Source organism: Limulus polyphemus, unplaced genomic scaffold (assembly GCF_000517525.1).
Source record: "Limulus polyphemus unplaced genomic scaffold, Limulus_polyphemus-2.1.2 Scaffold1248, whole genome shotgun sequence".
Taxonomy (NCBI): domain Eukaryota; kingdom Metazoa; phylum Arthropoda; class Merostomata; order Xiphosura; family Limulidae; genus Limulus; species Limulus polyphemus.
The window spans coordinates 28,630-41,831 of NW_013666858.1; the positions used below are offsets into that span (position 1 = coordinate 28,630).

At 34.3% G+C, this 13,202-nt stretch overlaps 1 protein-coding gene across 1 annotated transcript in view; it reads right to left on the minus strand.

Moving 5' to 3' along the window:
- Positions 1-11,570: 11,570 nt before the first annotated feature.
- LOC106462780 (synaptic vesicle 2-related protein-like) overlaps positions 11,571-13,202 on the minus strand; it is a 54,984-nt gene continuing 53,352 nt past the window's right edge. The window contains exons 14-15 of the mRNA XM_022390118.1: positions 12,751-12,864; positions 11,571-11,976 (exon numbers count right to left, since the gene is read on the minus strand). Of these exons, the coding sequence (XP_022245826.1) occupies positions 11,968-11,976; positions 12,751-12,864 (123 nt within the window). The 3' untranslated portion in view covers positions 11,571-11,967. The remainder of the gene's footprint in view (positions 11,977-12,750; positions 12,865-13,202) is intronic.

Here is a 13,202-nt window from a genome sequence, read left to right on the forward strand (position 1 = left end):
AGTCCAGAAGAAGCATGGGACCCAACGTTGCTGTGTGGACTTTAGAGCTCTTAACAGTATAACTGAAAAATACTCATATCCACTGCCAAGAATTGATGATACTCTTAATGCCCTAAGTGGAGCCAGGTGGTTTTCAACTTTGGACTTAAAGTCGAGTTTCCATCAAATGAAAAAGGCTGAAGCAGATAAACCTAAAACTGCATTTAGTTATGGCCAAGGTTTCTGGCAATACCGTGTGATGCCATTTGGACTTAGCAATGCTCCAGCAACATTTGAGAGGCTGAAGGAAAGAGTACTGGAAGGCCTACAATGGAGGATAGCCCTAATGTACCTGGATGATGTCATTGTATTTTCAACAAATTTTGATGAGGAACTCTCCTGACTAGAGGAAGTATTCAAGCGTTTGTAAGCAGCAAACCTCAAACTCCATCCCAAGAAATGCCACCTATTCCAGAAAGAGGTGCTGTAATTCAGCATTTCATCTATCACAACAAAACCTTACCAAAATATATCATCAAATTATTATAAGCAGCGTCTGTAACCTTATGTCAGTTCATATTAAACATTCATACTTGGTTGATCCTCCTTGTACTCTAATAACCTCTGCAAGGCGACGTAGCATGCTGTGATGAGGTAATTGATGTAATCCACTGTAATTACTTCCAATCTTGTCAGTAAAAGGCCCTGCTGCTCAGTTACAGTAGCTGCCTCAGGGTCGTGGTTAGCAATGGGATTACAATCTGGAAACTTTTTGGCCATGACAATCTTGTAACGTCCTGCTGGTCGAGATAATCCTGTACAATATCCAATATGTCACCCTGGATTATAACATTATTTTCAAATGTTGTCCTAGTATATGGCAGAAATACTGTCTCCATGTGATTCCTGTAGGAGGCGCCACTGACGTTTCCATAGAGAATACAAAGAGCAGTTTTTTCCACCATGATGAATAGTTGCCCAAACATGTAATGCACCATCTTCTGTGGGAAAGACAGTCTTCCCTTATCTGTTCTTCAGGCAAATCCCGAACACGAATCCTACCATCAGCCTTAATAAACCGGAAACAGAACAAAAGATGAAATGACATCAATGTCCTAAATGTAAGTTGGCATGCTGTCTTACTCAAGTAGCATAGTGACGGCAGTGAATTTTGGTTAATATTGGTTTGCAGATAGCCATTCTTGCAAAAAACCTCGTTTAATCAGTCTCCTACTGCGTGGTCTTCTGGATACCCTGGAATAAATGTGTTCATACCTTTCATATCGTAAGGTTTTACAAGACTTCTTTCGATCTCAATAACTACTCCATGCATGTAGACAATAACATCAGTATAGAACAGTATGCAAACACTTTGGTCAAGCTTGTAGGTTGTTATCAGATAAGCTTTCAAACGTATTAAAGGTTTTACCCATGTTCTTTGGTAAAATTCGTCTCCAATTTTATGAAGAAGTTAAAGAAGACTTTTAAGATTGTGAGCCTCTCAAAATGTTTACTAACCAGACTAGTACATTCTCATGTGTTTCACATGCTGCTCTGATTAAACTAGCATGTCCAGTTTTTGCCACTGACCATTCAAATGGAAGGTGTCTATGTCTCTGTATGACTCCCGCCCATGCAGACACATCTTTTTTTTAACTGTCCCATCAATTGCTGTCATTAGGGTCAGTATCTTCTCGTATATACAATCTATAACTTCATCTGTGTTCACTAATTCTCACCTTTCCCTCTATGTCTTGCTGCTGATCTTTATCGTCGTGTTTAACATAATGCTATCTGCCTGGATCCACTCAATATTACTTATATTTTTCAGTGGACATATCTCGTCTACATTTTCACTAGGTACACTGACCAATAATATGACTCATTTCAGTCTCTAGTATTGCTTTATCTACCATCTCTCTCAAGTGCTGATAATTAATAGGTGAGATATAGTTGTGGTTGTTCTGACTATTGCTTGATTCACTAGAATTATTTGTCTTGTAGTAATTTTGCTCATACCAAGCTAAAGTGTACGTAGACTTTCATGTGAAATTTGGTATTTCCCAACTTTCTTGCTGGTGCAGACATTGTTATTCCTTTTTCTCTTTTCTGATCATGACTGTTGCTATTATTAGATTGACAAGAATCCTTTGTTGCATTTTCTGGGTTGCAGCATATTTGAGAAGTGAAAACTCTTCATTGATTTCATCCATCACAACATGAAGAAGTGGTAGATTTTATGTCGAACCCATCTGAACACAAATGTAGTGTGAGGAAAGATGTTACTATGCCATATCTGGAAGCTAACATCCAATGAGCTTTGTCTGGTTGGGTGGGAACTTTCTTAACTATAGTACATTAGTTGTGGTATTTGTTGGTTTATTGCAGACAATCCTGTGCTTCTACTGTCACGTGTAAGATGCTTGCAACAATTATTTTGTCAATATAATAGATTGTGTCACTCCATGGCCTTCCAGTGTGCTGATCAGATCAATTATATATACATTAAAGAGAACAGGATTTAGTGGGGATAATGCTGGCAAGCCCGATCAAGTTTAAAAATTTTAAGAATCACATTTACTACAGCATTGGTACCTACCATACTTAATAACAATCGTACGAAAATGTCCAAGACTCCCACACCCTTTAGCTTCATTATTATAATGCTAATATCCATTCGAATGTATGTATCTTCATGTAAACAAACATTTGTCATTGCTATTAGTCTATATCCCTTCAGTGTGTGATGGTGTTTCAAGGGTTTGTGCAACACTGCCATTGAACAGTCTACTGGTCTTTTCCTATTTTCGTCCACATCATTGACAAATTAGTTGTTTCAGTTTAGTTTTGGGGTATCTTACATCATCTGAGCCTGGTCTCAGTTCATTCAGTGTAATTGACATATTTGACAGTTCATGAGAATATATATATACCACATTTTGTATATAACACATTTATCCCTCAATTCCATTTCAAACCATTAATTATATGACTTAATTTTAAATGCGGAGTAAATGTTACTAGGCAATACTTTTGTTCGCTAGAATTCTGAAGTAATTTTATTGAATTATATCCTCTTCTGCTTGATCTCTTCTCCTCCTTTATTACACCTTTTTATTATTAGTGTATGCTTTACTGGTCTCAGTCTTCTTTCTGGTCTTTTTTTTTGCTTCTGCTGTCTCTAATTTGGGTTTATTGAGTCTATCACATTTACTTTTCTGACTCATTTCTTCTTTTCTCGACAGTCTCTTGCATTTATCCTTCATAGTTTTGGATTATGCTCTACATTGGAATCCTGTAATCTTAGTCATTTTTTCAGATGGCTCTTTCTATGCTATATGCATGAGTATGGGCTTGAAGTCACTACTCTTTAAAAGCAATATTTTCCATTTCATATTAAGGAATGCAATAGTTATAACAAGAGTTAAGTGTATGGCTGAGTCAGTATCACATCTACTTTGTTGTTCTTGCGGTACATTGTTACTGGATAGAATACAGTTGTTGTTTTGTAGTACCACATCCAACAATCTTCCATTCACATTTTGGATAGTGTGCAGCCAAACAGGTCTCCCAGTATTAATTTTGCTTTAATTAATGACTCTTGTGCACATATTCACAAGAGGATTCATCCAACTAATTCGTTTATTTCATCTATCATAATGCCATTGAAGATATAAAGTTAACCGTGATGTATTCATTTCAGTGTTCTTTAAGCCATCTTCCAGAGTTTCTGCTCCCCTTGTGGTTCTAAGAATAAGTAATCAACTGCATTGAATATCGGCATCTACAAGGATGATAAATCATTTTTGGTTCTTTCCTCCTCCAAAAATACTTTGTTTCCTCTGCCACAAGTTGTAGCTACGGGCTTTCCAAGATATTGCCTGCGCAATCCTTCCCCGTTTATTTACCACCTTGTTTTCCTTTCTCTTTTCCATTTTCTAAAAGTGTGTCTTGAGGCATGTTTATCACTACACAATCCAAGTTGTGTGAACTTATATTGGAACGTTGATATCGCTGCTGTTATTGATAATTTAGCATATAGTTGTTCCTTCAGAATTAGTTTGTTTTGTTTGTTTGTTTGAAGTTAAGCACAAAGCTGCACAATGGGCTATCTGTGCTCTGCTCACCACGGGTATCGAAACCCGGTTTCTAGTGTTGTAAGTCCGCAGACATACCGCTGTGCCAGTGGGGGGCGTTCAGAATTAGATAAACTAATGTAACTTAGGCAATATAATTTTAATTTATTGTAATCAAATATAAAATTGTATTTATTGTTTTCAACATTGAAGATATGTATATGCTTCATGGTAATCTGACATAACCCTGTTCTACTATTAAGTAATAGGAACAATTGCTCAAATAAATAAACATTTTACTTTTGTTATAATAAAGATACTGCATTAGGTAAAAGCTTCGCTAAGGGGCAGACTAAGCAGGCGAGAAAGGACTATGGCTCATAGAGAACAAAAACACAATTGATCAAACAATATTATTGATAACTAGTTAGCTAACTAGTGAATTTTCATTTTCTTTCTCCTCTCAGATTAATCAGACACTGTATCATGAAATAGAGAATTTAGGGAAGGCAAACTCAGCACGTTATATTACTATACACAACTACGTAGTATACATTTCACAGTTTCAGTGTCAAAAATAACCAAATTTTTTAACTTCCAAACCCACTAAAATGAATGATGAGGATATGCTTGTTAATGTCTTTTATATGACAAAACAATTATCTTTCCTATTACCAAAACAGATATCTTTTGTTGTTGTTTTACACAAGGGCTATTGCTCTGTCTACTGCAAGGAATCAAACCCTAGATTTTAGAACTGTAAGTCCCTAAATTTACCACTGACCCTATAGAGGACTATCGACTATCCATCTTTTTTAAAACCAATTAACTTGTCTAACCCTTTATAAAAAATAAATTCACTACGATGAGTAAAGGTCAACTAAAAGCAAGATACATAAAATAATTAATTTATAATCCACAAAATAGTACATTTTTAGAACATTTAATTTTCCCTTTAGCAAGAATAGATTGTTTATAAACAAGAAAAATAAAAAAAACTCAGAATTTATTTCCATAATCGTATCATACTACCTTGAAATAGAATTGTTTTATGACAGACAAGGAAAAATTTCGAAGACATCATGATAAATTACCTTAAAACTTACATATGAATATTATGAGCAGTAGTTCTAGTAAAAATAGAAATTGCCAAAATATAGATTGGTGGTTACAGGTGGGGCTTCACAACTTCCATTTCTGTAAGGGTTTAATATAGAAAGAAAACAATTATGCGTTATTCTTCTGTAATTATTATCTAAAATCATTTTCATAAGACACGAAAATCTTCATTACTCGGGAACTGAACCAGTCTCAGCCTGTCTCAGGCTTTACCCTTACCAGGCCTAACGCTGTTGTAATGTTGAACTACAATTAGAATATTGTTTCATTTTGCCTCTTCTTTACACGTTCGCTATCGATAATATTAGATAACTACTATAACAACAAGACAAATAAACTTAAGTCTATTTAGTCTTCAAATTGTCCAATTGAAGTTAACTATTCTCACAGATATTCCTTTCAAAATATATACGTAGATATAGAATATAACAAATAATAATTATGGAAAAGCTGTTTATTTTGTTGCATTTCAAAATTTGTTAAACATGTTTGAATTTGGAAGAGTTTAGACAGTTTGACTCCAGTAAATTTAAAGACCTACAATGCTAAATTTCGTGGTTAGACTCCCTGTAGTGAACAGAGCACAGATTGCCAAGTGAGAATCCATGAACATAAAGGTCAATGGAAAAGGTCACCCACCAGTCTCTTCTTTGACATACCCATTTAACTATGGATATCTCAAGCAGCTGGAGAATGAAATGAGTATTCATGCTATACCATAGAATATATACCAGTCAAGCCTCCAGATATAGCACCTACAGAATTTTATGTGATTGAACTGTTGAAATGAATGTTGGAAAAACTGTCAACCCATTATTCTAGAGGAATTACGGAAATAAAACAGACTACTTAAAAGTAACATTTTGACGCTGTAACTAATATATTTGTCATTGCAAAGTTTACTTTCAATGTACTTCTTTTTCCTCTTGGCATTTTGGTACCGGTAACATTCAATAATATTAATCATGGAAAGACATTTATAATAATGTAAAAATTACAGTAGTGAAGAAAACTATGGTTTGAGATGAAGACTTGACCTAAGAATGCCACAAAGACTAGGAGAAGTACTATTCTTTTGCTGACAATAGTGAGAACTATTTTCATGTTCTGATTAGTCCTTGAGATCGTGAGGTTGATAGCGAGCTAGGTGATTCTGACAAAGGGTCATGGTAACATCGAACTGCCAGAATGTTTCGATCACTGGTGCGATCATTCTAAAAACTTGAAAATGATTGTACCAGTGATCGAAACGTCGTATCTGTTCCAAGAAATAATCTTCCTTACTGTAAAAGCTGTAACTTGTAATAAAATATGGGACTCTTTACTGAAGAATTATTTCAGACAAAAAGTTCCTTGAAGTCTCTTTATAACTAGTGTTAAAAATTAATAAAATCCTGCAAACATCTGGAAAATTACGTCATATAGAGTTAAAGCATAAATTTTCACTTGAATACGTTGTTTTTGTTTATTTTGCCATTAAGCACAAAGCTGCACAATAAACTATCTTTACTGTGCCCACCACGGATACTAAAACTTGATGAGCCACCGAGCCACCAAGGGACTTGACTGAGTTTAAAAAAAGAACTGCATACAATATTAAGCAAAGTTAACTCAACTTGTATTCAATACAAACAACACTGATGAGTTTGCCAAATGTAAAACAGCGCTTCTAGATGACAGAAAAAGATATTTGAATTATCTATCTAGTCTCAAGATATCGTTGTTCTAGACTGAGATAGTATGACATTATGTACACAAAAACAGGCACTACCCACGTAAGTGGTTGTACCAAATGAAAGTTAGAACTTTATCCTCCAGGCATTTCAAAATTTAAACACAGGGATGTTACCATAGAAAGAAATAAAAGATCTGAAATTTAATGGGTACTAATATCATTCACGAGAAACTAAGTGGGACACCCATCTTGACCATATTTAACTATCACATGAAATAAGACTAGCAGTGTTGCAGTAAGACGATTTCCTGTATGTGGTTATTAAAAATAGTGAAAGTGAATATATCTAAAGTATTATGACAGTTTACTTTTCTAAGCTAAGAAATATCGAACCTATGGTATTTTTCTAAATATCAAACCGTGTACGACTGCACTTTAATGAATGTAAGAAACGAAACTTTTCCGGAATTGTAAGGTTTTGAACTGGCACAGTAGTCAGCTGTTACTGTACATTTTCCTCAACGTTTAACAGATAAATATAAATAAATTTGATTTGGATCGTAGTCGTACGGTTTTGATTGACAATTGAAAATCACACGGGGTGAGAAGGTGGGTTGGAAACTTGCATGACGGCAAAGTAGCGAGTGTCGGGTCTGGTTTAACGTGTACGTTACAGGATAACTTATACTGAAAATTTGATATAAACAATGAATGCACACACTTATACAAGTCTATTAAGTGTATAGCGATAAATAAATAAATAATGATCACCCCTCAGCTTTGAGTCCTAGAATCAAAGTATTCTAATTTCACATTTATTGCAGTATCCACATAAAAGCGAACGCATATCTGTCTATGACTTCTCTATAACGCTTTATGAACTTCTGAATAAGAAACAATACACGATCCCTATAGAAATAAACCTCTCTCTCTCTCTTTTAATCTTAATAACTATCTAATTAGCACGAACTTTTTATTATTTTTTTTATTACTGAATATTTTATTATTGAATTTCTCATAAAGAATTTTTTTTTTGCATTAACATAAAGATCTTGTGATGATTAAAATAAGACAAACACGTTGCGAATTATTAGTGATATTATATAGAAACTGAATTCGGTTTTTGTTGGTTTGTGATGCATGCAGATTTAACAAATAGTTTTGTGTAGAGTTGAAATTCTGGTTAGTAGTATTAGTAGTAGGTTATTAGTATTAGTAGTATCTTGGGAGAATAGTTAAATACCATATATAATTGAAATTTAGAGTGTATAAAGAAGAATGTCGCTACATTCAATTAATCAGAGCACTTCCACCGTTCATAACGGCGTTGCTACATTCAATGAATCAGAGCACTTCAACCATTCATTGGCTTGGCATGGCCTGGTGGTTAGGACGCAAGTTGAGCCTCGCCGGTTCGAATCCTTGTCACATCAAACATGCTCACCCTTTCAGCCATGGGGCGTTATAATCTGAGAGTTAATACCACTATTCATTGGAAAAAGAGTTGGCGGTGGATGGTGTTTACTAGCTGCCTTCCTATCGTTGCTAAATTAAGGACGTCTAGCAAAGATAGCTCTCGTGTAACTTTACACGAATTTCAAAACAAACAAACCATCATAACGACGTTGCTAAATTCAATGGATCGCAGCAATTAAATCATTTATTTAAATATTATTTAAGTATGTCTTTTAGGCAGATAAATACACACATATATATAATGCAGTGTTATTTTTGTCTAACAATAGCATCGGATCTACGATCAATTATTTCTTTAACAGAGTAAGGGCAAGAAATTTAATATATAAACACAAAGTTTTATCAGGCCATCGTAAAATACTTCGTTTTTGTACCATAAAATCATTTTAGTCAGTTTGATATTGAACAATTACTATATTCTGAAAACAAAATGTGTACGATGTTAATAAACATTTTATTGTATTCTTAATGAACAGAAATTTTAAAGGTAAAAGTATCTGGGATTGAGTTTACCCGTATTGTTGTTAATTTGTCCTGACATCTCGCCCCCAGTGGCACAGCGGTATGTCTGCGTACTTACAACGCTAGAATCCGGGTTTCGATACCCGTGGTGGGCAGAGCACAGATAGCCCATTGTGTAGATTTGTGCTTAATTACAAACAATCCTGACATCTCAGAGTTCAACCGTTCTCCTGGAATACCGTGGCAAATTCTACAATGAAAGTTGCCAAATTCTGTAATTTGTTAGTTTTAATTCACCAAAATTCAACACAAAATCATTGCTATTAGTTGTCTTTGCTGCTGAAAAGCTGAACTATTCTCAGGTTTTATAAAAATATTAATACTTTCACCTAAAAATCCAGGAAAATGCAAATACTTTCAAATTTAGGGAATTCAAAAATTAAATGGTATTCAAATCTTCCTCTGTCTGGCAAATGGATAGTTCTACAGCATCAGATTTAATACCTTAATTATAATATAGAAACAGCAAACACTAGAGACTACCTATGACTGGATTGATAACAATATGTTGCAGATAATGAATATGTATTCAGTATCAACAGAATTGGTAACAGAATCCTTGTACTTTTCTACCTTACAAAACAGAGAACTGATGCCAAAGCTTCTCAACACTGACAATAGTGGTTGGGAAAGTTGACCCAGCTGCAAGTACGCCTCACGAAACAGAGAACTGATGTCAAAAGTTGCCAACATTGACAATAGTAGTTAGGGAAGATTATCCAGCTGCAAGTACCAGGACTTAAATGTAGAGCTTGAACTCCTCCTCGGGATCTTAATCAGATCCAAGTATAGTACTAAGTTCTTTCCTTGTTTTAGGATGTCCATATATAGGTCAAGCAATTTAATTTCCTGCAAAAAGCACAGTTTTATTGATTCTAAAAACTCATCACAGCTTGTTTTGATAAATGGCAATGAAACTTGGTGATAATCTTCAAATTCAACAAAATCTTAAACACCTCAAATATTCATGATTTCCGAATTTTAAAGCGGTCATTCAAGCAGATGAAACTGTAACTCATTTTGCTGATCAAATTGATATGAACCTGCAAACGTTTGGTCAGGAATTCATCTTTGAAGTTTGGTATTGAGATCCTGTAGTTAGTTCAGGGTTTGATTTCGAGATAATTTTATTTTTGAGTCAACAAAACTTTGTAGTTTTGGGAACATCCTTACTTTACTCTTGATATTATTTCCAATTTTCTCCGAAGGTGACTCATAAAGCGATCCCTTCTTACACCTGCTTTGAAGAAATATGATTCAACCTCTTCACATAGTGGTTCATAGTTTTGAAAATATTTCTCGTTGTTATTCCTTCAAGGTTCATGATATAAGCTAATCAAGTGAGGTGCTTTGTGGATGACAAGAGTGGCGACAAGATGTATTTGGAGGCTTTCGGCATGTATGCTGCATTGTTAGTGGCAAATACATAGGCTCGAAAAAATGGTGTCTGTAACTACTTTTACAACAGCCTTAACTACAGTTAAACAGTTACTTTTCTAGAAATATAGTATCAACAGGAGATGATTTCATTTTGTAATTCACATCTTTATACAGCCCAGTTGGCATGGTGGTAAATCTCTGGATTTCGGAGCTGGCGAGTAGGCTTCGAATTCGTGTGATCAGTTTTCGAATGTGGAATATTTGCAGCAGTAAGCATGGACACGTTTTCCAAACATATATCAGCCCTTTCTGCCGACGCAGCAATTGATGTGTACAGTGCACTGGTAATTTTCTTTCCGTTTGTTTGTTATTGATCAGTTTCTGTCCTTCTTGAAATGACTTTTTGATTACAGTCGAACCCCGAGACTGATCCAAAATTATGTTAAAACTGAGTAAATAATAGACGACCACTTTAAAACATTTCACCGTGAAATTGTTTAGACCTTTTTATTGAATGTCACTTGCCCCAGTGGCACAGCGATATGTCTGCGGACTTACAACGCTAGAATTCGGGTTTCGATACCCGTGGGCAGAGCACAGATAGCCCATTGTGTTGCTTTGTGCTTAACTTCAAACAAACAATGAATTTCACTTGCAGGTTTCTTTCTTGTGATAACTTTGTACATTTTCTCTGCTCAGCAAGCGATTACGTGAATTATGCTCTTACCATATTGGCGATCGGTGCATACTTGAACTCGAAACATATAAGATCTTCAAATAAAAAAAAATTAATTATATACTTGACCAAAAGTGACATTGTTATCATATTTTATTATACTTGTCATTTTTAGGAGAGGGGAGAATCAAAATGAATAATTCTGCAAGAAAACTTGTCATTTCTGCAATTTATTTTTAATTGTGAGTTTGTATTTTCTTTTCGCGATCGTGGTGAAATTCCAGAAGGACAGGTTTGATTATGGATAAACCGTTAGGTTGAAGCTGAATTTTCTCAAGCATATTATAAATTTCATCTTAATCACTCAATATTTAAAATAAATTTTCCTAGAAGCTTCGGAAACTTTGAATTCACTCAAACTTTTATTTCTGTATAACAAATGTTAGATACTAAATCATTTTTGTGAAGACGCTATTGTGAAGGCAAGCTCTTCAATTTTTGTCAATGTAACAAGGTTTTCATACATTTTTTATTATTGTTCTAATTAAACTGAGTTACTTTTTAGTAATAGTTTAACAGCATTAAACTATTACGTTTAAATACATGCTAATTCTAAATACATAGTCACTTTTACACGAAGGCATCACATATATCTATTTTTATTATCTACAGTTTATAATACGTCATAACAATATCGCTTTTACTATTGTATAAAGTATATACAACATTTTGCACTTAAAAGCATATTTAAACAGTAACCATGTCAGATAGTTGATCATCCAAGCATTTGGATTGCTAATTTCATATTATTTCCCCCACCCCACATCCAAAAAAGTAATATAATACACACACACACACCCATGTTAGATATCACAAAATTTCACAAATAACCATGCTAGATAATAGATCATCCAGGTACTTGAGTTACCAACTTCATACCATTACCCCCACGTCCAAAAATGTATATAATATACACACACAACATGTCAGATATCGAAAAAAATTCAACAGTAACCATGTCAGATGGTAGATCATCCGGGTACTTGAGTCATCTTGGAGGATTCTTAGTGCTCCTGGAATAAATTACGAAAATTTTATTGATTGTATCATTTTAGAAAGAAAAAAAACAATTAAATTAAATATATGATACCATATATAACGTATTTCTAATAGTTCTCAGCTCGGACAAGACTTTTCTACAATGAGATGTTTTAATTTTGTTTCAGGTATATCTTACAAGTATGTATCTTCTTATTCAATAGTGTTACAATCACCAAATATGTTTTTTTTTTAAAACCAGGGTACGAAATGCTAAAAGGGCCTGAGCAAGGCCGAGTAAAGTACTATTGTATTGAAGCGTTATGAAAATTGTCTGGAGGGGTTTCTTTGCAGTTACGTTCATAACTGAGTTTAATGTGCTAGAAAACTAGGAGAGAGAAGTTGAAAAGTTATGTAATTTCTCAGTATCTTTAGTGAGCTCGTGCAAGTCGTGAATAGTCGAGATTGAGGCTATGATTCATCAACTATTATTACTCGATTTTTGATTTAAAACACTTAACAAGTACGATTATATATTATTTAATTTATCTAACACAAATTAGTTTAAACAATTTACAACAAATTAACATCCCACAAAAAAAAAGGAAAACATTCGTAGACCGCTTAACATTAAACCTGAGTGAAACTACCAGGGACAATTTAATTTGCAATAAACATTCGATCTGAAGAGTGGAAGTTATGGCGCCCGTCGCTTCTAAGCCCCAATTTAAATTCACGAAAAGCATAACGATTTTAGTTCAAAATATGGTAGTAAAGAAAACATTATTAAAGCCACTGAGATTCCTTACTTGAAGTTCTTTTCCTTTAGTATCGAAAGGTAAAAAAAATATGGAAATTGCCACCAGAAAGGCTGCAAGTGCATAGATACCTCCGGCCAACTTGGGTTGGACTTCCACTAGCAACTATAGTATAACAACAGAAAACATTACGTTTCTATATCTATTTCTTTTTTTATATATAAAAATAATATCATGTATAGTTCTTGTTAAGCCTTCTTCTATTAATGCTTTACGACATTTTATTCTCTTCAACCAGTTGTAATCAGTCATATGGTATAATCCTTACATATATACACCTGGAAAAAAAGTTAAGCACCCCCAAATATTTTTCAGGATTGCTTATTGAAAATAAGGTTTAATTTTCATGATGTTGAGCAATGTTCATAATTTCAAACATAATTAAAAGTATGTGAGCGTTCAGATGTGACATTTAAATCAGGCGCGTTTTTTTCCCCACGTGC